Here is a 26,931-nt window from a genome sequence, read left to right as displayed (position 1 = left end):
ACTAAGTAAATTTTCATCTCACACATTAAAGTTTTCATCTCAATTTGGGTCTTTTTGTTTTCTTTCATGTCTGAAATTAATATGTTCAAACTTTCCTATAGCTTCCTGAATATGTAAACTATGGTAATAATAGCTTTTTTTTAAAAAAAGATTTTTATTTACTTATTTGGCAGAGAGATACTGTGAGAAAGGGAGCACAAGCAGGGGGAGTGGGAAAGGGAAAAGCAGGCTCCCCCCTGAGCAGGGAGCTCCATATGGGACTCGATCCCAAGGCCCCGGGATCACGACCTGAGCTGAAGGCAGACACTTAACGACTGAGCCACCAGAGTGCCCCAATAATAGCTATTTTAATGTCTTTTACTGCTAATTCTATTATTTATGTCATTTCTAGGTCTGTTTTTATGGATTTTTTTTCTCCTCATTTGTATCATTATTTTTTCCTGCTTCTTTGTATTCCTGGTAATTTTTCATTGAATGCCAGACATTGTGAATTTTATGCTGTTGAGAATGGATTTTTAAAATTCCTAGAAATATATTTGAACTTTGTTCTGGAATGAGGTTAAATTTTTTAGGAACTATTTAATTTTTTCCTATCTTGCTTATGAACTTTCTTAGGTAGGGTCACAGCAGCATTTATTCCAGATGTAATTTTTCCCTTCTGCTGAGAAAAGATCTTTTTTAGTATTCTGATGCCCTAATATGGCAAGGTTTTTCCAGTCTTGCTGGTGAAACAAGGATACTATTCCCAGTCTTGAGTGAGTACCAGGTAGTATTCTCTTTTCTTTTGGCTTGTTATTTTCCTAGCCTTGGATCGTTTCCTCACACACATGCACTAAAATATAAATCATTGTGCCCTTAAATTTTCCATCTTTTGTGTTAAGTACCACAGGTTTCTTTGTTCATTAGCAAAGTATTATGTTGAGCTTAGAAGATAGATTTCTGCTAGCCTTTACTTGTTAGTTCTTAAATACTTGCCCCACCAAGTGTGTAGGAATAATTATTTGTTATATTTGTGTTACAAACGTTTATCCTCCTGCAATAGGTCAGTCTGCTTCTTTGGTTACCCTGACCTGTAATTAAGTAGTATCTCCAGGCCTCCTTTGGCAGCTGGAAGGGTTATATACTTTTGACTTTCCTGATTTAGCTGCCTCTGTTGGAAAATCCCAATTATGAAAGCTTTCAGTCCCTGATTTTACACGTGAGTCTATAACCACTTTCCATGTAAATGTAAAGCAAAACAAAACAAACAAACAAAAACAACAACCCACCAATTCTCAATTAAAATACATTTTTGTAAATTTACTGTCTGTTACCACTGATTGCTTCTTCTGTTGTGTTCATATTGTTTTAAATGTTATTGTTCTCATTAAAAGTAGACTTTTTTTTTCTGAGTGCTAAATGTTGCATTAGAGCACAAATATTTTAAGTTAGATGCAAGTGATAGCAATTTTATAGGTCTTTAAATCTAGGGATGCTATTTTTTCATTATTAATTTTTAAGAATGGACTTTTTAGGAGTCAGTCACATAGCACCCAAGCAGAAAATGATGACAGTTAAGCTATTTTTAAAAGGTGTTTGAAACCAACATTGTGATGTATGGCTTTCTCTATACCCTGCCAGTTAGCAGACCACCACTGAGATGAGTTGGAGGAGACTTTGAATTCAGAAAGGGAGCTTGAGGTACGGGAGAGTTTTGGAGTTAGAAAGACACGTAGATAACTTCAGCTCTTCCACGTTTTAGTGGAAGACTTTGAGCAAGTGTTTTAGCCCACGGAATGTACAATTTATCTTCTTTAAGTAAATATTATACCCCCTACCTCATAGCACTGAAAATGAGGCTAAATGACATAATGAATGAAGGTATAATAAATGCTCAGTAAAATGACCTTACCTCCTTTAAGTGCGTGAAGTTTCCTAGTGAGAAGCTTCCATGCAAGTCAAAACAAAACAAAACAAAACAAAACAAAACAAAAAAACCCTCCTAATTTGAAAATGCATATATACCAAGTAACTGGTATTCATCACAGGGAGAAATTTTAACTATAATATTATGGTTACTTTAGATTTAAAAGACTTCATAGAGTGACTTAAATCATAGTGGTGTTTTTTTTCAGTGTTCTATTTGAGGGCAGTTCAAAGTAAGTTATTGATGTTCATTTCATTTTTACTCTTAATAAAAAAATATGCTTTTTTTTTTTTTAAATTAGGGGGAGTTTGTTGCTTGTCTCCTATCCTTATTACGACAAATGACAGATAGACATTATCAACAACTTCTTGATAGTTTCAATACAAAGGAAGAATTAAGGGTAAGTAACTTTTTAAAAAATTTCCTATGTCTTTGTAGCTTTCTTTGTTCTCATTCATTATTGTTAAGATAGTTCCCTGACAGTTGTTTTACCTGTTTGTGTTAAATTCTGAGCTGTTTTTTCTCCCGTTCATCCACATGTCTGACTATCTATCTTGGCTCATTAAGATTTCAACTACTCAAGCAAAGCATTTAACTTTTATTTTATACAAAGACATAGGATTTGAAATTTTGTCAGCAAAATTCAATAAACTAAAACAGAATCACAGACTTAATGAGACAAAAGCAAATAGGCTAACTCTAGTTAGGTGGACTTGGAAATATTGCCTTTAAAGAAGATAAGGGTGAATATATAAATATATTAGCAGATTTCATCCCTCTAAAACCACAATGAGGACTTGTGGCTACAGTGTTCTGACTGGAGAACAGGGTTGTGTTTGATATTCTCTGTCAGCTACAGTCCAATCAATATGCTGTGCTAGTGTGACAGGCTGACATTAAATAGAAAATATTGATGCCAGGTTTATAAAAATGCGATCTTTCCTGAGATTTAGGGAGCTCCAGTGCTTCCTTCACGGTGTTCACTAAAACCTTAGAAGTTGATTGTCCTCAGCTAGAAGAATGACCTGTCATCTGTTCTTATTTACTTTTATTTCTCTCCCATCTCTTGAGTTTTCCAGATACCTTCATAGGTACACCATTGTAATGGAAGGGATTCTTAACATAGCAGTGGGGGAGAATTATAGGATAGGAGGAACAGTCACACTGCGAGATTTGCATGACCGGAAGCCTTCATAGCACCTCAGAGGAAAACCTGTAGATGTTTTTTTAATATAGATCATGCACAGGGATCACTTATCTTTGATCTGGAAGATGTTGCATGACCTTAGAAGCATCTTTCAAAGTTACATTGGAGCAGTTGGCAAGCTGAATCATGAAACAAAGAAAAGGTTTGGGCAGATGTACTCTCTCAAGCAGAAAGTCAGTTGGCATAAACCCATGCCTAAAAAAACGTTTTTCATGTTTATTTTCAACCTTGAGTTTAGAATTAAAAACAGATAAAAGGCCTTAGAAAGCGCCCACTCTATGCACAGAAATTCATGTGGTTAAAAAGGAAGATAATTGTGTAGTCATTAACTTCAGAAGTTGAATATTTAAAACAGGTAAGGAACTATTAGGTTTTACGTAAGAAGTCTTGACTTCATGTTTTAAAATTTCCCATAGGAAAAGCTACTACTCATTTTTACAGAGCCTGGGAATAAAACAATAGCAGAGGAGCACACATTGAAAATCATAATTAATCTAGGTATTGAGTTTTATACCTTATTATGCATGTTAATAATAATAAAGCAAATGGAAGTCATGAATAAAGTGTTTTATGTGGCCTTTCCTCATTTCAGTCAGCCCACACCATTTCACGATTTCCCACTTCAAAATTAACTGGGCCTTCGGGCCAGGAAAATTATTGAGTGCTCTTAATTACTTCATCTGTTCTTTAAGCAGTATCGATTGAGAAATTCAGGAAACTACTGGTTTTGTTATGTAACCAGGTACAAATTGTCCAGTCCCTGTAGGGGGAGAAATCAGACAGGTAATAGGCATTGACCCCCCAGGTAGCGAACTCCCAGGGTAAGCACATGGTGCTTGAGAACATCTGGGAATTGCTGCCAACCCAAATTCATGACAGGAGGAAAAGTCCCCAAGGGAGGTCTCAGCTGAGAACTAAGAGATGAGTAGGAGTGTTCTGGACTTACCTTTGTCTAGGACATTTAGATCTCTCAGCTAAAATGATACCAGGATGTGCTAACTGACAAAGCACTCTCTATGCCACCTTTGTAACAGTTATTCAAACCCAGAATGTTTTAGTTTTATTTGTTTGTATGAATCCCCAACCCCTAACTACTAGATTATAAGCTCCTTGGCGTGTGAAGCTTTGGTTGGTTCACTGCTGTATCCTCAGATCCCAGAACATACTCACCACCATTGTAGGCACTCAAGAAACATTTGTTGAAACCATAAGAGACTCTTAATCTCACAAAACAAACTGAAGGGGGTCGGGGGGAGAGGGATAGAGAGAGGGGGGTGGGATATGGACATTGGAGAGGGTATGTGATATGGTGAGTGCTGTGAAGTATGTAAACCTGGCGATTCACAGACCTGTACCCCTGGGGCTAATAATACATTATATGTTAATAAAAAAATGTGTTGAATGTTTGATAGAATATAAAGTATGAAGAAGAGAGTTGTAAGACAAAAGGCTGTGTGTGGGCTTTAAGGACATTTGGAAATTGTAGATGGTTTTAAGGAAGAAGGGAGAGCCATGGTCCCATTTGAGTTAAGAAAAACCTGCTGGTTGCACTATTGAAAATGAATTAGCCAAGAGAGGCAGAACGTATACGGGAGGCAGAACCGTATAAAGGATCTGATGCAGTCTGTACTAGAAATAACTATGGCCTGAAAGTGAGATGATCATGATGATAGTAGATTCTGGGGACATTTAGGAAGTTGAATTGGCAGGTGCTGGTCACTCAATTTATAAAGAGGTGGAGAGATAAGAGCTGAAGATGACTCCCAAGCTCTTTAACAACTGGCCAGTTGTTGGTGCCATTCACTGCAAGGGGAACCCCAGGAGGTGTGGGTGTACAAGTTAGGGAGCAAACATAAATCTGGTTTCAGCTAGAGTTTGGTCACCCGAGAGACATCAAAATGGTCATGTCTCATAGACAGTGTCTACAGTTTAGGAGAGAAAGCTGGACTGCAGATGTGGATTTGGAAATTGTCATTGACATCATTGGGAGTAAAGGTGATCATTCAAGGAGAGTGTAGACTATGTAATTGAAGGGATCTGAATAGAATCCAAGCATCAAGGAGGAAGAAGTGTTGAACACTGCTTGCTGTTGCAAGGAGGTGTGGTACGATCCTAAAAGGATCCTTTAATTTTGTCAATGAACTCGATGAGCAATTTCAGTGCATTGGGGAGGGTAGAAGCCAAGCTGTCATGAATTGAGGAATAAAAAGAGAAAAAGCCACAGTAAACTTAATACCATGTTCCAAGGAAAGGAGGATCAGGTGTTTACTAAAGGAGAACTTTGGATATCATAGGAATATTCAGGATGGAGGAGACGTAAGCATGTGTAAATAGCAACAATTAGAGCTGGTAGAGGAGAAGCTGAAGGTGCAAGGAAGAAGTGCACGAGGTAGGAAGGTTCCCTGAGAAGGCAGCAGGAGGGGACGGAAGTAGCCTTGACAAGGAAGATCATTTTCCCAGTGTAAGAATGGGAGTGGAGTAACTGGGATGAAGGCAAACTCAAGGTCACTTATTTTATTAAAGGCTAATTAGTCATCAGATTTTAATCCGTATTTTAAAAGTTCAGAGGTCACCTCTTAACAGATCTATTTTTCTTAGTCTCCTTTTTCTTCAAAGCCAAATACCCGCTTATGCTACTGAAAGCTACATTACAGGATCTTTCAAAGAAGAGTAACACCAGTCCACTGTCCCTTATGCGAAGTCCTTAATACCATTATTTTAGAAATTAGAAGCTTTGACATTTCAGGAAGATAATGTGTACATACTGTATATGGTATAGGACCTCTAGTAGGATTTGGGATAGCCACTATAATTTAACATCTTAATATTTCTGCAGTTAACAAATACTCTAAGTGGGATTAAATGAAAACTAAATAATTCAAGTCAGGTTTTGCTGCCGAATGGATTATAAAACCAGAATTTTTAGAATACTTTGAGATTTTACTCTGGTAGTAAAGAAACTGAGGACTTCTAACAGCATACCCTTCTATGAAACAACACATGCAAAGTACTGTTCTAAAAGACTGATTCATATTAACTCATTTAATCCTCAATCCCCTGAGGTAGGCACCATTATGATTTCATTACAAATGTCAAATACATGATTCAGTAGACATCTATTGAGCACCTTGGCTAAACGTTAGGGATATCAACACTAATCAAACAATCTCTCTTAATGCTTTAATGTTATTAAGAGCGTCTAAATCATTAGGTTATAAATGAGTGGGATGTATAAAAACAACAATGGCAGTCTTAGAATACCTCCTCACCCTCACCCCTACCTGCACCGCCATGGGCCTTGCAGTGCTCAACGCTTTTCCTGCCGTGCCTCATTTTACTCCCCACTAACCTGCCCCAAGCACCTTCCACACCTGCAAGGAAGTAACTGAGGGGGCCTGGAATTCTATTAACACTGGGGCTCTTTGCTCAGGCAGCTAAACTCAGCTTTTTCTTAAACTTTAATGAGGTTTGTTCAGCCAAGATCTTTGCCGTCAAATTACATAAAATTTCATTTGTCAACTTCTTAAAAAGTAATAAGGCAGTTCCAGTCATGAAGTGGGAATAAAAGGCCAAATTAATGGAAGGAGAGTTATTTGGAGGTTTTGTATCTACCTTTAGGTTAGAAATGGAATATATATAAGGGAACTGTATGTAAGGAAACATGCAGCTTAGTAAAGTGGTATTTAATGGAAAATTGTAGCTGATCCTGGGATTAGACACCAAAACCCCCATCTTACCTACTGGTTAAAAGTGATAAAGTATGTCCCACTCCCTTCCACACACGTGCATTCTCATCTCCAGATGTAGCTACTGTTGACACATAAGGCTATATCCTCACATAGTATTTTTTTTTAAAGATTTTATTTATTTATTTGACAGAGAGAGATCACAAGTAGATGGAGAGAGAGGCAGGCAGAGAGAGAGAGGGGGAAGCAGGCTCCCTGCTGAGTAGAGAGCCCGATATGGGACTCGATCCCAGGACCCTGAGATCGTGACCTGAGCCGAAGGCAGCGGCTTAACCCACTGAGCCACCCAGGCGCCCCTCACATAGTATTTTTTCTGATCTATATATATTCACACATTTTTAATGGACTCCTATTATTCGTATTAGTTGCACTTTTTCACACAGTAATATGGCATGAATATTGTAGAGCTCAGTATATCATTTATTGCACTGAATCACACTATATGGATGTTAATAATTTAATCATTCCCATTTTTCTGGGCATTCAGGATCTTTCTTATATTTGCCCAGAGAAGGTTACAGCAGGGAACATTGTGACACACATGTCTCTGTGGACTTGGGCACTTATTGCTGTAGAACGGATTCCTGGAAATCAAACTGTTGGATCAGGGGATATATGCATTTTAAATCTTCCTTGGTACTGACATATTATACATTGAAATATTCTTTTTTTTTTAAAAAAGATTTTATTTATTTATTTGACAGAGAGAGAGATCACAAGTAGGCAGAGAGGCAGGCAGAGAGGGAGGGGGAAGCAGGCTCCCTGCTGAGCAGAGAGCCCGAAGCGGGGCTCAATCCCAGGACCCTGAGATCATGACCTGAGCTGAAGGCAGCTGCTTGACAGACTGAGCAACCCAGGCGCTCTGAAATATTCTGATAAATATTTTTGTTGTTTATCTCTAGCATCTCTGCTTTTTTCTTTCTTCATATCAATTCAAAGAAAGATTTGGCCTAGCATTTCACAGTGGTTTTCTAAATGAAAACAAATTTTAAAAGTACGGAGTTCCCATATCTATTAAGGTTATTGGTGTTTTAACTCCATTCTTGTTTGAAGAATCAGGATGTCTCCAGTTACTGTTGGAGTGGCTTCTGGCATTTTGAACAGCGTGCCTCTCCTGGGTCCTCAGGGGCTCTCTGTGAGTGGTTTGAGTCACAATGTCAACACAACTGTGTAGGAGCAAGGACCTGAGGGCTGGTACTCTGCATTGTATAGACCTTTCCTTCTTTGGAGCATGGCAGTATTTTAGAAATGAACAAAAGCAAATACTAGGAAGTGATTAGAGTTGTTGGTTTTTTTCCTCCTTCTACAGTCAGTAATGTTTTATTATACACCCACCTTCTGCTGAGGGCTAAAGCTTTGTCCATATCCGTGGTATTTCTTGTACATGGAGAGCAGTGAGTCTCCTGTTCTTTGTTGATTGTGACTTTTCACATAGAACAGTGGGGATCCTGCTTTAAGCATGTGATTATACCTGTTCTGAAAGTGAAGTATGGCACCTTGACAGCCTTTCATTGTCGCCCATATACTGGCCCCCAGCTTTGAAAAAGCCCATCTGATCAAGTCACAATCCAACTTAAAAACCCTGAGGACTTCACGTCACCTGTGGGACAAGGTCCAGTCTCTGCCGAGTCATCCCCGTCCTCAGTCTACCTTCCATCCTCATTATCCTTCACCCTCCTCCAAACCCCTTTCACAACAGCCACTTAAAATTACTCGCATATTCCTAGCCAACTATACAGTTTTTAATTCCTCAGAATCATTTTTTTTGTGTGTCTCCCTGAAATGCCTAGTCTACCATTACTCACTCGCTTGAATTGCTTTATTTTACCCCCTATTAATCCCTCCCTGATTTTACTTTACGATAAAATCCAGCTCAGGAATCACTTTCTGTACAAAGTATTCACAGAATATGGCGGCCCCTAGCCCCACTCTTTCCCACCCTCCCTGATAGCACCCTGCGCTGCCTTCTAAATGTTCTTTCCTTGGATCCTTGATGACTATGTTCTGTGAGAGTAGGGACCATGTCTTTGTGTCCTAAGCACAGAGCCTGGGACAATATATCTCTGTTGAATGAAACAATCCTCTTAATAATGTCTGCATACCTCATAAATCATCTTTTTCTGTACATTTATTCCAATTTATAGCCTTTATAGTATTATTAAAAAAAAATAGTTCTCTAGCTCTTGAAGACTGAAGACCACTTGGGGGTTAGTTTTTCATAATATGCTTACATAGTCACCTTTAAGGTTATGAATTTCAATGTGATAATAATTATTCACACCCTTTAATTAAATTCAAACCCCATACCAACGCTGTTACACATTTGAAATTTGTGGCAAGTTTTTAAAACAATATTTGACTATACTTTAAATTCTAAGTGAAGAAAATGTGTTCCTAGGAGGCTCTGTTCCCTTCCGTTGCTTTTGACATAAGGAGACCCTGTCGTGGCCTGATGCTTTCTTTTCTTGAGTTCTTAACTCATGTTTCATGAACTTGGAATTCCTCCTCCTGTGTCTCACTCATTCTGTTGTATAAATTTCATTTCTGTCTTCTGCTACGCTGATACCACAGAATGCTGTGTCAACACCAAGCAGTTTTTGGTACAATATCGTCAGGAAATGAGTGTAAAACAAATTTCATCCTCTCACCCAACTGCCTAAAAACCTCTCACTGCCTTACATTGCCCTCAGGATAAATTTCCACATCCCTTACCATGGAGCAGGAGTGAGATCTATTTACCTTTTTTTTTTGATCTTCCATCCCCATTTCTCGCCACTCCCCAGTGCAGTCCAGGCAACCCTGGGTTGTCTCTTGCCTTTAAGGCCTGCTGGTAGTCTTCCCTCTGCGTGGAATACCTGGTCCTCAGACTTCGCCTCGTTTGCAGCACATGCATAGATCTGTGTGGTGTTTAGATTAACGTTCTTCTCTCCCGCCAAACTGCACGCTCCCTGAAGGCAAGCATCCCGTTCAGACTGCTGTGGTAAGACATGTAGCAGACACTCCATAAATAAATAAATACATAAAAGAATGTATCTTTTTGCATTCAAATAAAATAAAAAGAATGTATCTTACCCCACTAGGTGTCCCCAGCGTCTAACACAGTGCCTGGTACATAATAGAGCACTCAGTATTTATGAATGAATAAATGTTAGTGATGATTTCTAAAGTCATAAAAAATTGCTCTTGCTTTCTTTTCTGTTTGACTGTGGGCATTCTTATTGTTTTGGTTTTCACATGATCTTCCTTACTTGAACCTCTTGCACTGAAGAAAAAAGTGCTTCTATAAAGTACTACCTCGCTGTTCCTTTATCTGTTTCGTACCCTGATCAGAATAAAAACAGTAATGCAGTTAAGTTACCATATTGTGCTATTTGAAGTAAACAAACAAAAAAGAAACTGCTCCCAGGCTACCAATTTTAAAGTAGCAGCACATGAAACACCTCCTTGTTGCTATCCAAACAGGAATATTATTTTAGTAATGTTCTTTTTTTAAATTATAGGCAAGATCTGTTTGTTATTGTTATGTTGCAAAATAATTTCATATAGACATGCAAAAGCACCCATTCAGTGAAATGATCAGAGCTGAGAAGTACTTAGGGCAGACTGGGAAACCGCAGTGGATTTGAGGAGGGCAGGCAGGGGGTGTTGAAGAATCCAGCATTCGGGTATTAGTGCTTTAAAAGACTGGAACTGAGTTGGAATGAAACCCGTTGCATGGCAGCTGAGGGTAAATCCTTGCTGAGCTCTATCTCATAGGAGGGTCACAGTAGAAGGTGTTTATGTTATCCTCTGACAAAACATCGTCAGATTGCCACAATGTGTTGGGTTCTATAAAGATAGATGAAGCTTGCTTGCATGGATACCATAGGAAGCTATTTGAAAGACTAAAAGGTTTTCTTATGGGAAGCAAAGATTTATGTCACTACATGGGTGTTGGCCCAGTGTCGCACACCACCACACCTTTTATTCTGTGAGATTAGTGGGAATAAGAAAACATGATGGCACTGAAACAGATGATCTATGTTCAACTCTTCCACCTGGGAATAACTTTCCCTTTGACCCGAGCACTACAAAAGAGCAACCAAAGTTGTCAGCCCAGAAGTTAGATGTCCTGCCTGCTGTAGCCAGTTTTTCAGACAATTCTGCCCCATGTGGCGGCTGCTGCTGCTGCTGCTGCTGCTGCTGCTGCTGCTGCTGCTGCTTCTTCTTCTTCTTCTTCTTCTTCTTCTTCTTCTTCTTCTTCTTTTTAATTAACGTATAATGTATTATTAGCCCCAGGGGTACAGGTCTGTGAATCGCCAGGTTTATACACTTCACAGCACTCACCACATAGCACATACCTTCCCCAATGCCCTGTGCAGCTTCTGTCACTCTCTCCTACCTCCCCCCATACACACACTCCATTACTAAGGGTGCTACCTCCAATTTCCAGTTCTCTAAAAGGTTTGAGGGATAATGATGAAATTTCAGTATTTTTTAAAAAAAGATGAAATTTCAGTATTTTAGAAATTAAGCTATTCGTAAGTCATTGTGAACCATGAGAAGTGACTCCCACCTTCATGATTTTTTTTTAAACATCTATCTAATTTGAATCTCCCTGATGGCTAGTGATGATGAACATTTTTTCATGTGTCTGGTAGCCATTTGTATGTCTTCATTGGAGAAGTGTCTGTTCATATCTTCTGCCCATTTTTTTTTATATGATTGTCTGCTTTGTGTGTGTTGAGTTTCAAGAGTTCTTTATAGATCCTGGATATCAACCTTTTGTCTGTACTGTCATTTGCAAATATGTTCATCATCACTAGCCATCAGGGAGATTCAAATTAAAACCACATTGAGATACTACCTTACACCAGTTAGAATGGCCAAAATTAGCAAGACAGGAAACAACGTCTGTTGGAGAGGATGTGGAGAATGGGGAACCCTCTTACACTGTTGGTGGGAATGCAAGTTGGTGCAGCCACTTTGGAAAACAGTGTGGAGATTCCTCAAGTAATTAAAAATAGAGCTTCCCTATGACCCTGCAATTGCACTCCTGGGTATTTACCCCAAAGATACAGATGTAGTGAAAAGAAGGGCCATCTGTACTCCAATGTTTATAGCAGCAATGGCCATGGTCGCCAAACTGGGGAAGGAACCAAGATGCCCTTCACAGACGAATGGATAAGGAAGATGTGGTCCATATACACTATGGAGTATTATGCCTCCATCAGAAAGGATGAATACCCAACTTTTGTAGCAACATGGACGGGACTGGAAGAGATTATGCTGAGTGAAATAAGTCAAGCAAAGAGAGTCAATTATCATATGGTTTCATTTATTTGTGGAGCATAACAAATAGCATGGAGGACAAGGGGAGATGGAGAGGAGAAGGGAGTTGAGGGAATTTGGAAGGGGAGGTGAACCATGAAAGACTATAGACTCTGAAAAACAATCTGAGGGTTTGTTTTGAAGGGGCTGGGGGTGGGAGGTTGGGGGAACCAGGTGGTGGGTATTGGAGAGGGTATGGAGCACTGGGTGTGGTACAAAAACAATGAATACTGTTACACTGAAAAAATAAAATAAAATAAAGGAAAACTGAAATTAAAGTGAAGTAAATTAAGTGAAGGAAAAAAAGAAATCTATATAAGCAAGTGCAGCCAGATAGGAAACTGAATTCAGATATAATTCTTTCAAAGGTAAATTCAGACATCCATTTTGGCAGAGAGTATATATAGTCATTCTGGGAAGCCGAAAAGAATGAACTGAAAAACTTTCTGGAATAAGTTTTAGAATTCATTAAGAAAAGTTTCTCAATGTTTTAGTATGATAATGACCTGCTTTCTAAAAAGAGGGTTAGAGGGACGCCTGGGTGGCTCAGTTGGTTAAGCAGCTGCCTTCGGCTCAGGTCATGATCCCAGCGTCCTGGGATCGAGTCCCACATCGGGCTCCTTGCTCCGCAGGGAGCCTGCTTCTCCCTCTGACTCTGCCTTCCACTCTGTCTGCCTGTGCTCGTGCTCGCTCACTCTCTGACAAATAAATAAATAAAATCTTTAAAAAAAAATAAAAATAAAAAAAATAAAAAGAGGGTTAGAATGTGAGGTGTTTCCCCAGATTGTCTGACCTGATGTAGAATTCATTTGGGAAACTCTGTCTGGTGATTCTGCCTAAATGACAAAGATCTGTCTGGCCATTTAAAGCCAAATGACCCAGAGGGCATATTTTCACACGGCACATAGTACATATGTACGTGTGTTGATGCCCAAGAAGCCAAAATAAATTTGTGTCACAATATTTATGGATTTGATCAAAGCTGTTAGAGTATCTTTTAAAAAACCACACGCACACACACACGCATACATGCACACACACAGAGCTACCACGTTTCTTATATTTTCAGATTCTATCTTCTGATGATATGAATGACAACCATAATCTTGTATTCAAGCAGCTTACATGTTTAACATAATGTGTTGTTGGGTTTCATAAATAAAACTCTCATGTGTTGGGTTCTTTTTTAAGATTAAGCAACACCATACTGTTGCCTTCCATCAGATTGGTAGAGAGATATATTCCTAGCACTACTTAAGGTTATCAGCAAATCTTTGGGTTTTCTAGTTAATAAATCAAAATTCAAGCTAGACTGAGCCAATCTCATTCTGATTGGGCATGCTTTATGTCGTTCAGTACATGTAGCATGGGGTCTCCTTGAGTGCCCGTTAAGTATAGTATACTACAGCGTTTGAGCTGCTGTCAGTTGAAATGTATTGAAAAGAGGTATTTCTGTGTCTTGCAGTAGCTTCTTGTCAAGAGTGTTTCTAGGTGATCAGTTGAAAAATAACATCTCGGGACGCCTGAGCGGCTCAGTTGGTTAAGCAGCTGCCTTCAGCTCAGGTCATGATCTCAGGGTCCTGGGATTGAGTCCCACATCCGGCTCCTTGCTTGGCAGGGAGCCTGCTTCTCCCTCTGCCTCTGCCTGCCACTCTGTCTGCCTGTGCTTGCTCTAGCTCCTCTCTCTCTGACCAATAAATAAATAAAATCTTTTAAAAAAAAAAGTAAAAAGATAACATTTCAGTAAATCCCATTACCCTCTGGCATGACAGCTCTGTGAAGAATTCCTTGACACCATCCTAGCTACTAAGCACTCAGCACTGGGCTCAGTATAATACACATCCTTATTTGAGTGTCTTCTACATAGCACACTCGGATGCTATAAACCTGCATGCCTACCATTGACGCTGTATCCTCAGAATGCCCTCGAAGAAACATGGGTGTTCACTTAAAATGCTTTTTAATGAACAGAACTTCGTGATTTTTGACACCCACCTAAAAGGGAGAACTGTTGATTGTTCTCTCCATCAGAAAAGTTCTGATGTAGAGGACGCTATAATAGTAGAAAGAATATATCTGTCTGCTAATCAACTATCAGTTCCTCTTTATTTATAAAATCTAAATGTTTAGAGCTTGTGAAGAGGAATGAAAGCTCATCCCCACTGAGTATGAGAAAGAAAAGGAAAAGAGAACATTTGGGCAGGGTAGCAAGCTAGTTGGGTGGTGAGAAGGGGAAGGGTGATGATTCCTTCTCCCGGTGAATTAGGGAAGCATGACTTCCTTCTCTGTAGTTGCCTTGGAAATGGCAACAACGGTGTTGTGTGTGTGTGTGTGTGTGTGTGTGTTTAGTGTGTGAACAGTTACAATAACTCAATAAAATGCTCTGTTTCCTCCCTATCCAAGGATTTCCTGCTACAGATATTTACTGTATTCCGAATATTGATACGCCCAGAGATGTTTCCAAAGGACTGGACTGTTATGCGCTTGGTGGCTAACAAGTAAGACTTTTAAGTTGATGATAACTGCAGCTTGTTATATGGAGGGGAGGAGGTACAAATGATTCTTCTAGTTTGATCTCCAGTTGGAAAGTTTGTAAGTCCTGGGATTCTTTTTCTTTGTCTCTGAACTAACTTCTCCCATTTGAAAAATATATATATTACTATTTGTTTTAAACAGGTGAAACATTAACATAGTTCAGAAACCAAACAATACAAGAAGAGTGTACATTGAGAAATCCTCCTCTCACCTATTTTATTCATCCCTTATCCCCAGCCTATAGTTACCACTTTTATTACCTTCTTGCATGAACTTCTGGTGTTCCTTTATAGAGAGCCTGGCAGGTAGCTTAATATATACACTATTTTGCATGTTGTTCTTTTTTTTTTTTTAAGATTTTATTTATTTTATTTGACAGACAGAGATCACAAGTAGGCAGAGAGGCAGGCGCAGAGAGAGAGAGAGAGAGAGGAGGAAGCAGGCTCCCTGCTGAGCAGAGAGCCCGATGCGGGACTCGATCCCAGGACCCTGAGATCATGACCTGAGCCGAAGGCAGCGGCCTTACCCACTGAGCCACCCAGGCGCCCCTCATGTTGCTCTTTTGCTTAAAAATCCTGGCACTCTTTCCACATTAATACGTAGAAAGCCCCTCATTCATTTATGTTCCTTTTTTTCTTTTATAGGCATATAATGTTCTGTTGAATCGGTGTACCATCATTTATTTAACCAGCCCTGTTGCTGGACACTTGAGAATTTTCTAATCTTTCTTAATTCATTTTAACTCAGCAGGATACATTAAGCATCTACCATGTGCTCAGCACTAGGAGTAAGATATGATCCTCAAGTTGGACACATGAAGATTGAAGTTCCTTTTATACAGCCAAGAAATATGGCCAGTAGAGAGCTGAAAATAATGCTGTCAGCAAAATTTAGATCTAGAGAAGACATTCGGGGAGATATTGACATAAAGTTGAATCTCTGAAGGTTGGCAAAATTAGCTTGTATTAGGCATATCCAGGGGGGAAAAAATGATCAGAGTCAGTACTTGAAGGAGTAGGAGCCAAGAAAGGAGATTAGGCAGCAGCCTGAATGTCAGGAACCTTCCAGGAGAGTGTCATGGTGGTATCTGGTCTCATGCTTCCTGTCTCTGTCACCTCAGCATACAGAATGAAGGTGAAGTTCTTTAGGAAACTGAAGTACATTATGACCACACTCATAATGTACTGTTTCATAAACATTCTTTCCTTCAAGTCTACATTTGCCTGCTTCTCCTTCTTCCTCTTGTCCAGCCCCAAACATCCTCATATTCAAGATAAAGGTTGGATTCTCCAGGTATCTATCTGTAGACCAAAGATACCATATGTCCTCCCCAGATGCCAGGTATGATGGTGGTAAGAGCCCCAGGAATGTAGGGTTGGATTTTGATAAGATACGCCTAATATGGCTTCTGCTGCAGTATACATTTATAGATGTGGAGGTGTTAAAACGAAGTGTTAAAAACTTGTGAAGTAACAAATAGTATAATATGGCATATTATATTTTACATAAGTACAGAAGCAGCTTTTCCATGTTCAAGACTAATTGAAACTCTTGAAATAGCTCTCTTTAGAATTTAGCATATTTAGTTGGATATCTGTGAGTAGAATCAAGTATCTTTTCATCTGGATATCCGGCTGCCATAGATTTAAAGGAAGCTATTGGTCATGTATCTGGCCTTATTACCAAAGATCTAACATTCTAGGTACGTGCAGAGGGCTCTGAAGTGGTCCAGGGAGCCAGTTGGGAAGAGGTCCAGGCTGCTGACATCACTATCACACAACATCATCATGTGGTCATTATGCCTGCCCTGTGTGCAGAGGGATGTTTTGACTTGAATTAGAATATTCAATGGCAAAAATTCAAACCAAAAATAAATTTGACATTTTGTTCCTTATCCACACAGGCTCTGCTTGAGCTTCCTGAAAACCGTGACAATGTGCCTTTTTAAAAATTAAACACTGTCTCTTTCTCTCTCTTTCTACCTACCTAAAAATCTCTACTTCATTTATAAAGATTCATGGTCACACAAATGGGTAACAGACTTGGAAGTATAGATTCTGCTTTTGAGTAAATACCTCATGTTCAAGATCTTTATCTACAGCGTTAACCAAACAGGAGCATGGGTTAGTTTAGAATGAGCTCTGTGTAATACGTCTAAGCAGAAGATGCTCCCAAAGCAAACCCAAGAAAAAGGCCATCAGCCTTTGCTAAATGCAGTAACATCATGCTCTTGCCACTCCAGTCGGTGGTGATGAGAAATGGGCACTGTTTTTCCACTGGTGATGGCAAGTCCGATCCAATTTGGAGAGAGGACTCCAGGGTCTGGTAGAGAACACCTGCCAAGTTGGAACAGACACTGTTCTGTGCTGCTCTGCTTCCCACTCTTCTCCCCATGCAAACACCCTAGCCATTTCCCATTCAAATTATGAAACCATGTAAGATTTTTCTTGCCTTATGAATGCAGTATTTTCTAGAATATACTAGAAATCCATAAAAAAGTATTAGCCACTACTATACTGGTTAAAAGGTAAATTTCTGAAAGATGTTAAAGATATTTGAAATATGTTAAAGAGAGGGGCGCCTAGGTAGCTCAGTCGGTTGAATGTCCAACTCTTGACTTTGGCTCAGGTTGTGCTCTTGGGATCAAGCCCTGTTTGGCTCTGCTCAGCAGGGAGTCTCCTTCTCTCTCTCCCGACCCCCTCCCCTCCTCCACCCCCCCCCACGCACACACACTTGGGTGTACTCTAGTCCACTCTTGTTAACTTATATTGAAAAGAAAACATTATCATTTGCTAAACTGTAGAAGCAAGGGCTAGATCCACATCTCTGAAGCTTACCACCTTTCTTCCATGGTGCTTTTTTTTTTTTTTTTTTTTTTAAGATTTTATTTATTTGACAGACAGAGATCACAAGTAGGCAGAGAGAGGAGGAAACTAGCTCCCTGCTGAGCAGAGAGCCCGATGCAGGGCTCGATCTTAGGACTCTGCGATCATGACCCAAGCCAAAGGCAGAGGCTTTAACCCACTGAGCCACCCAGGTGCCCCTCCATGGTGCTTTCTTAGACAAACATTTGATCAGGGCCCCTCAAAGAGGCATTTTTACCCAAACTCCCAATTGTACTGCCCACTCTGTGCTTAATACGTGTCAAATTGATAGTAACTAGCTGAAAAGTCACCACTGCCCTACCCTTAAATGCAACTGAATAGCTCATCCCTCAAAATACGTATTCTTTGATGTGTTGGTCCTTTCTTCCCATTTTGAAGTAGGTTTATTTTTTTTTATGTTTTTTTTAAAGATTTTATTTATTTACTTGTCAGAGATAGAGGGAGAGAGTGCAAGTGAGCACAAGCAGACAGAGAGGCAGGCAGAGGCAGAGGGAGAAGCAGGCTCCCTGCTGAGCAAGGAGCCCGATGTGGGACTCGATCCCAGGGTGCTGGGATCATGACCTGAGCCGAAGGCAGCTGCCCAACCAATGAGCCACCCAGGCGTCCCTGAAGTAGGTTTAAAGCCTTTAACTTTCATCTGTAAACTATGTTGTCCAAGTCCTGTGGCTTGCCTGCTTTATGTGAAGTTCTACCAAAAGCTGTGACCAGACACTTGATGATTAGTATGGTCTTGTGTTTATTTCCACCTGAATGTCCAATATTGGGCAACACGGTAAGACTGTCCAGCCTAACTTGCTCAAGGATGAGACATGTGTCTCTCTTGCTTGTTTGCAAAGCTATATTATGCCCACTGTTAAGTTCTTGGTAGATGTTTCTGATGAGAACAACTGCTCAATTTGAGAAAGAAGGAACATAAGGGAGATGAAAATTAAGTACCAAAAATACAGGACACTTTGAGACAAGCTTCTCTCCACCCCCTTCCCATACACATTGCAAAATATAGTACAAAAATAAAGTCACAGCTTTATACATTTTCAAAGAGATAAATCTTAGACTTGCTTACTGAGGAAGGTAAAATATTCTGGCCTTACAGTTGAAAGTTCAGGCCCTTATTTTCTTTATCTTGTGTGCATGTTGGCTTCAAATGTAGCATACATTTTCTTTTGTGCTTTTGCTCACCAAACACTGAATTATGTAGTTGACTATTACCTTCAGCTAATTTAGCTTTCAAATGAGAGGAGCGTTGCAAATAGGTAATTTATGGATCCAAAGATTCTTAGGGAAGGTCATTCATTTATTTACTGACCCATCGATTCAGCAAATATTTTTTCAGTGTCTAAAGTATAAAATAAATGCCGTACAGATAGAGCATAGTTCTTTGAAGATGTTTATGAAAGAAAATTTGTTCTGAACTGGAATTGGAAGCCTCTTTCATTAGGATATAAAACTTGAGCTGAAAGCCAAAGGAGGAGTTAACAGGCAGACAGCAAAGGAAGAATGTTCTTATCAGCAGGAATAGCTTATACAAGGGCCCTGTGGTCAGAGTAAATATGGCACATTCAAGGAACTGAAAGACTGTTAGTGTGGCTGGAACATGAGGCAAGAAGGAACCTGTAACGATGAGGTTAGAAGAGGAAGATGGGGCCCAAATATAGGGAGTAGAGAAACATTAAAAGAAACCAAGAAGAGGGCACTTGGTTAAGCATCTGCCTTTTGCTCAGGTCATGATCACAGGGTCCTGGGACTGAGCATCACATGGGGAATCCCTGCTCAGTGGGGAGTCGGCTTCTCCCTCTCCTGCACTCTGCCCCAACTCATGTGCGTGCTCTCTCTCTCTCTCTCTGAAATAAATAAATAAGTTTTTTTGTGGGGTTTTTGTTTGTTTGTTTGTTTTTTAGAAAAGAGGGAGAGAAACCAAGAAGGACCAGTTAGGAGCTTAATACAGCAATCCAGCTAAGATGTTAATGGCTTGAACAGGTAGATTACAGTGAATGTAGTAAGACTGATATTGAAGATCAAGGTAACATAATTTACAGATGATGGGGTGTGGATGGCAGAGAAAAAAATGGAAGATTTGCCTTTAGAATTTTGGCCTGAACAGAAGGATGAAGGCTGGTGCTATTCACTTGGGTGGGGAGATACCAGAGGAGAAACTTTGGGGGTGGGGCAGGTGAAGAGTCTTGGGTAAAACAGGAGTCTGGAATGCTCCTAGATATCTTAGTGGAAACAGAAGAGGAAGCTAAACCTGCTTACATGGAGCTGAGGGGAGAGGTTAGGGCTGGAGATGCGCCTTGGAGGGTCACCAGCCTATGGATGGTATTTGAAGCCATAGCACTGAATGAGAGCACCAGGAAGAGAGCAGATTAAAAAGAAAAAAGTACTTAGGACAGGGCTGTAGAGCATGCTGCCATTTTAACAGTCAAGACATGGAGAAACATCTAGCCAAAGAGACTGAAAAGGAGCAGCCCATGATTTAAGATGAGAGCCAGCAGAGTACCATGTCCTGTGAAGAAGGTATTTATTTCATGAGGGAAGGAGTATCAAGAGCTGCTGGAGGTTGGAGATGATGAAGACTGACAGTTGCCCCCGGATCTGGCAGTGGAGTGGAGATAGGGATGACCATAACATGTGCTCTTCCAGGGCACTGATGGAGGAGGAAGCCTTCTTAGAGTGAATTCAAGAACAGCTAGGAACTGAGAAAGTGAAAACAGCTCTTTAGAAGTTTTGCTGTGGAAAGGGGCAGTGAACTGGGGATCTGGAAGGAGTTGAGGATGAGGACTCTTTTTAAGATATGGAATAACATAGTATTTTGGCTTACAAATAGGCATGGCTCAGCAAAGACAGAAGTACTGATGCTACTGAAGAAAACAGGAATAAGTGAAGGAACAAGTTGGGCAGGGGAAGGGAGTGGGGTTGGGACAAGTGCAGGATAGCAGTGTGCCTGTTGAGAACTGCCGGTTCCCTCTGCATGAGCAGCTTGCCTTGGAAAGGCAACCAACCACATCGGCGTGCACTTTAGTTTAGCTGGCATTGCTTTTTGCGGTATAACTTTCTCAATGAACGAAGTGCCACACTTAGAGTAGCTCTGATCTTGTGCACACAAAGAAAGCTTGGCCTTAGCTAGAAGCCTTGGCCCAGGAACAGGAGGGAAGACAGAATATGCGATGAAAAGTGGGGAGGTTGAGCAGCTAATCTGCTGAGTACCCATGAAACACCGCTAACCCCTCTTTTTTGCTGTAGGTGGTGGTGTTTTTCTATTAGGGTAATAATCCTTGAACAATTTACTGTCTAGGGAGAGATAAGATACTGATTTTTACCCAGACTATCCATTACCCAGATGAATGTGCCGAACTTAAATAGCGACAGCTAATATTTACAAGAACCTCCCGCGTACTCCATGTCCTGGTGAGTTGTGAGGAGCTGGCAGGAAGAATGAATCCAGGAATGAGAGGCTTCCTTAAGATCTGAGCCTGATGGGCTAAAACTGAGCCCGTTGACACATGAGTGACTTTCTGCTGGTACTGCTCACTGGAGAAGGTCAAGGGAGTTTTTAAAATCCCTAAATCTCTCTGTTTCAGTCTTTTCTTGTTCTTCCTCACCCATGCGGCATGCTTCCTTGACTAAAAGCACAATCACTCCATTTCCTGCTTCCATTTTGGCTTACACTGTGCCCTCGCCTTGGAGCACCTTCAGTCCGTTCTTCAAAATAGCTTTTAAAAAGGCATAAAATGTTTTACCAGCTTCTCATTTTAGAATTACCTAGTACGCAAATAAGTACAACAAAGCGTAGGTTTAGATATAGTGGTGAGGCTACAGTCATTCAGTAAAACTGACTGTGGGCTAGGCCCTTGGTGAAGCAGTGGTTCACAAGGCCAGATCCCCCAACATCACTGCTCTCCAAGTTCCAACCCTTGGCTGTCTTCTCCTCCATCTGTGACACAGTCCCCAAAATGAGACAGGTTGATCACATGCATTAGAATTGTCCCATTCAGGGTGCCTGGGTCGCTCAGTGGGTTAAAGCCTCTGCCTTCAGCTCAGGTCATGATCCCGGGGTGCTGGGATCAGGCCCTGCATCAGTCTCTCTGCACGGTAGGGAGCCTGCTTCCTCCTCTCTCTCTCTCCACCTACTTGTGATCTCTCTCTGTCAAATAAATAAAGAAACAAACAAAAATCTTAAAAAAAAAAAAATTGTCTCATTGGGCCCCCTCTGGAGCTCACCAGGCCATCGGCAGCGGTAAGGCCCTGAAGTCTTAGAAATCCCCCAGGTGATTTTGTCAATCACGCTAAAGCTTGTGGACCACTAGCTTAGATCAGTTCCCTGAATGGCCTTCAAGGATTTGCCTTTGCCCCCAGTGTCTTTGTGTTGATTTCTCCCACCCCTATTCATCCACCAGGTTGTAGGGAAGTTGTTGTTCTCCACCATTAGAATTCCATAGGTTTTCAATGTGTAAACATTAGTCTTGTTGAAACCCAGTTTCTCCACAAGCTGCTTCTCCAAGTCCAGGTCTAATCTGTGGAGGCGGCCTTTTACTTAAGCATATTATCAGGTCCAAGTAGTTTACCACAGACAAATTAAAAGTAGATGAGATTTCAATAGCAGGGAGATAGCCTTGCCTCAGAACTTTCTAAATGCCAGAATGAGGTGGCAGCTGAAAATCTTGAAGCAAAAATTTTGGATTCCTGTGCACCAGTTCCTCTTTCATGTGTAAATTTTGTGGTGCTGTGCCCATAGATGAAGGTTGTGGGAAGTCATCCTTGTGCCTACACTTCTGTGGCAGCCATCAGTCATTTGACCATTTGTAGTAACAGATTGCAAAGCTTTCTTGGCTATGGAAGTAGAGTGTTGGGATTTGAGATGTCCTTATATTCAGAAACTGAGTCATGAGTAAAAGAATAAAACCAAAGGAGCCACATGGTTTTGGAAAAACTGGAACAAGTAAAGAAAGATCCCTAAACACCCCAGGTATTGACCACAATGAAGGAAAAATAATGTACAAATGCCTTTAGCTGGCTTGGAGCCTGTGTGCCCAGATCCTGACTCAGTGCTGAGTTACTGTACAAAGCTCTGGGAGCTGCCTTCGTGACTTGAGCTGAGTGTTATAAGCATAAATGCAAAGCATTTGAAGTAGACTCACTTTCCGTCCTTCTAGTTCTGAGAAGTCTTGTTTTTGGAGGTCTTACCTCTCAACATATCAAACATATTAAATAGATCCCCACACCGCATTTTACTGAAGAGAGAAAGTGAAAAGCAATTTTTACATTTTGCTTTTTAAGTTATTGGCCTGTGAGTGAGTCGTTTAACTCCGTTTGCTTGTGATTTCTCAGCATTTCTGTATGTTTAGGAATTCCTGTGAAGTTGTAAAAGGTAACCTATCCTTTTTTTTTTTTAATATAATAGACGTCACCTAAATATGAAATTGGACAAGCAATGAAATAAGTAATGTTGTATTCTGTGGACATGCAATGAACTTAATTTTAGTTGTTATTTTGCAGTTTTAAAATTTGGTCCCATAACATTTTTTCAGGTCTTTGCATTTTCCAAAGCTCCTCCAAAGATCATGGTCCTATGCCCTGTACCTCTTGGTGCCTAAGGATGACACCGCCTTCGTGAGAGGACAAGGTGTTCAATCTAGAACAAGGACTGCATTCCCCATTTAAGAACTACCAAATATAATGACTGGCATGGAATTCTAGAAGCCAGGAGAATGTGAGGCAGAGTTTGTTGGAATGTTTTTCTGGCTTAGTCCTCTGAAGAGCCTTGCTCTTCAAAGGGTGGACCAAGGATGACCAGCAAGAGCATCCCCTGGAGCTTGTTAGAAATGGCAGGGTCTCAGGCCCCACCTTAGGCCTACTGAGGCAGAATCTGAATTTTAACTTAGATCACCGGGTACCCACTAACGTCTGAGAAGCACCACTTTGTCTAGAGAAGTGTTTCTCGGTTCGGGGTGCACCTGAGAATCACCTGGGAGTCCTGACACTCCTGCTGTCCAGGCTGTACGCCAGTCCCTTCATTAACATCTCTGGGGGTATCTCTCTGTATTTTAAAGGCTCCTGGGTGATCCACAGAGCCACTAGGTTAAGACTCACTGGGTAACAGTGAGGCCAATAAGCTGTGGATGTTGTTTGTGTGTTTGGGACCCAACATATAAATAACAAATGGGTCATCTTTGCTGTGGAATAACCTTCTTACTTGGAAGGTTGAATGTGTTGGCCGCTTTCCCGGACATTAGGTCCAATAGTCTAAATCCCAGATATGTCCTGTTTCACTACCACTGGATGCTCATCCAGTTATGGTTATGGGCCTGCTATGGTTATAGGCCAGAAAGTGTTTTTTTTATGTGATACTCCGGCATAGTGGGACTGGGTATATTTCTCCATTGAATACCAAAGCAGAACATCTGTGCTTAGAACCCTGTGTTAAGGATGAACTACTTCCTCCTTGCTAGCATTCCATTAAGCTTTAGTTTCCTAATGTAAGTTTTAGAGAAACTACTTTGGGAATTTTAATGATTTCTTCAGTTATCATCATTGATTTTGCTAGTGGCTATGGAAAATTGCCACTTAATACTGTTACTTGCAGGTGATTTATCTCTTTAATAGGATAGTCACTGATGATGTCTCCTGTTTGAGGTGGGAGTGGAGATACCACAGGACTTTTCATTTTCATGGGCTTTGCTTATACTTAACTTTCACAGTAAGATTCTTTGAAAGATGTAATTGACATACATAAAATGTATGTCTGTTTGAGGTGGGAGTGGAGATACCACAGGACTTTTCATTTTCATGGGCTTTGCTTATACTTAACTTTCACAGTAGGATTCTTTGAAAGATGTAATTGACATACATAAAATGTACGTGCTTCCTCATGGTACAGCAGGTGCCTGAGGAATGATGGTTTTTCTTCTTCCCTTTCTTTACCTTGAGCTATTCTCATTCAGTCATCCAACCACTTAGTCTCATTAATATTCCCCTATCCCAGGAGAAGGCGATCATAGTGAATTTTCCAGCAGATATCGATAATGAACCTTTATGTGTTTCAAAGACTGTAAATATTCTTCTAATTAGTAAATATCCCTCTAGTCCAGGTTTTACCAATAAGATAATCAAGGTGTGAAGTTGGTGGGGTGTTTTGTTTTATTGGAGGTCATGTGCTGAGAACTAAAGTCTCGCAAACACTCCTCTGGGCATGCGTCTCAGCAGAGGCCGAGGAGGTTTTCAGGATCAACCATATATATACCATTAGTATATAGTATTTTGGAGAATGACCTGTGTTGTTTCAATGTAATGCTGTATGTAATATTAAATGAACCAGTTGAATGTCGATTCATCTTTCCCTAATTTCTCCAGCCCTGAGATGCCCCATTCTCTGAATGGCCTTACCACCCACTAGCAGTTTCACACAGCTTACTGCTGGATTATAGACAATTTCACAGTCTGTAATGGTTTCTTTTGTGGCATTCTGTCACCAGGAGAGAGGGAGTCTGCCTTCCATAGCTCTTGCCTGCCCCATAATATCTTAAATGGGGGAGAACAGAGAGAATATCTCTCATAAATTCTCAATATATTCTCTCACTTCATCCATTTCATCTTTGGGCTCCAGTTTCTTGTTCTGTATTTTTTTTAAGTGTGGCTTTCTTCCATGTTCATCAAATGTGGAACACTAAACTTGGATTAATCATTTTGCTTTGTTCAGAAATTAATAAAAGCACTATAAAACATCAGGAGATTGATATATTTCTGCCTGAGTCATATGATCTCATAGATTTGGGTATCATTTTACAAAGAACCCAACTTCAGTGATGGATTTTTTGGAGGGGGGGGCTGGTGTTCCTTTTTCCTGTTTCAAATACAAGTCATCTAAGATTGTTTCACGTTGGGGGCACCTGGCTGACTCATTCTGTAGAGCATGTGACTCATGATCTGGAGGTAATGAGTTCAAGCCCCATGTTGGATATAAAGATTACTTTAAAGAAAATTTTAAAAAGTTAGCACATGGTATTCAAGTAATATTGTTCAACATGCTTCCTAAAGGTTTTCTTTTCTTTTCCTTTTTTAAAGGATTGATTGATTGATTGATTGATTGATTTTTTGGGGGGGTGGGGAGGGGAGCAGAAGCAGAGGGAGAAGGAGAGGGAAAGAATCCCAAGCCGACTTCACACTGAGCACAGAGCCTGACATGGGGCTTGATCTCAGGACTCTGAGATCCTGACCTGAGCTGAAACCAAGGGTTGGATGCTTAACTGACTGAGCTACGCAGGTGCCCCTGAAGGTTTTCTCCTTCTACCTTAATTGTTTTTTATTCTTATCTAATACATAATTTTCACTAATGTGAAGTTTCCAAATTAAAATGTTCTTTCTTTTTTTTTTTAATCACTAGTGTTATTATTACAACAGTTCTATACCTGTCTGATGCACTTCGTAAGAACTTCTTAAATGAAAACTTTGATTATAAAGTAAGTATCCATTTGGATGACTCTCCTGTCTGAGCTGAGGTCTTTCACCTTCTACTTGAGGAAATCACCTAACATATTTTCTTTCTCTTAATAATAGGAAAACATATTTATTCCACCTACCCCAAATTAATCTTGGACTATATTAGCTTTAATGATGAATATTAGAAGTTTTCATTATATTTGTGAACAAGATAGGGCTATAATCATGCTTACCAACCTAGTGGAAATCATAGTGCTTAAGTGGACATAGTTTCTTGTTGTTACTATAAATTTTCATTCTTCTTTCTTGTATGGTCCTCATGTGTGACAAGGGGAACTTAGAATATGTTTTTAGGACTTTTTAACGTAGAGTTTATATGAAGAAAATGTTTACGAAGTAAATGCTTCAGTCCCTTTACTTCTCCATCATCACATTTTTTTTTTTTTTTTTAGAATGAATTAATGAAAAGAAACAAAATAAAAGATTGGTAAAATTCTTTAAGGCAGAACTTTTGGTACATCTATAATATAATTTGGTATGCCTAAGAATTCTTAATATACTGTTTTCTAAATGGAAGATGATAAATGGTAAACAAGGATGGGCAATGCCTGTTTTGGCTTCCTTTCTTAATGATGTTTTCAGGTTTTGGCATCTGTATTTCCTATTCTTTTTAAATAACATTTTTCATATTCAACATTGAATAAACTGTCCCTATTGGATAACTAGAAAATACAAAAAAAACACAAATCAGTGAAAACCAATGGAATTTAAAGTTTGTATACTATGTCTTTATATCATACCGTGCAATAATAAATATATGAAAATTTCATGATTACAACTCTGCTGTTTAATATTTAGTTGTTTCTGCTATTTTATTCTTAGAAATTACTCTATGTGCCTTCTTACAAT

General features: G+C 40.0%; 1 protein-coding gene across 3 annotated transcripts in view; it reads left to right on the top strand.

Moving 5' to 3' along the window:
• Positions 1-26,931, top strand: part of DOCK4 (dedicator of cytokinesis 4) — a 455,246-nt gene that overhangs the window by 347,512 nt on the left and 80,803 nt on the right. For all 3 annotated transcript variants that reach the window (XM_059171596.1, XM_059171597.1, XM_059171595.1), the window contains exons 26-28: positions 2,208-2,306; positions 14,573-14,667; positions 25,967-26,042. In XM_059171596.1, coding sequence (XP_059027579.1) covers positions 2,208-2,306; positions 14,573-14,667; positions 25,967-26,042 — 270 coding nt within the window. The remainder of the gene's footprint in view (positions 1-2,207; positions 2,307-14,572; positions 14,668-25,966; positions 26,043-26,931) is intronic.

Source organism: Mustela lutreola, chromosome 4 (assembly GCF_030435805.1).
Source record: "Mustela lutreola isolate mMusLut2 chromosome 4, mMusLut2.pri, whole genome shotgun sequence".
NCBI lineage: Eukaryota > Metazoa > Chordata > Mammalia > Carnivora > Mustelidae > Mustela > Mustela lutreola.
Note: the sequence above shows the minus strand (reverse complement) of the source record. Positions and strands in the feature narration are given on the sequence as shown.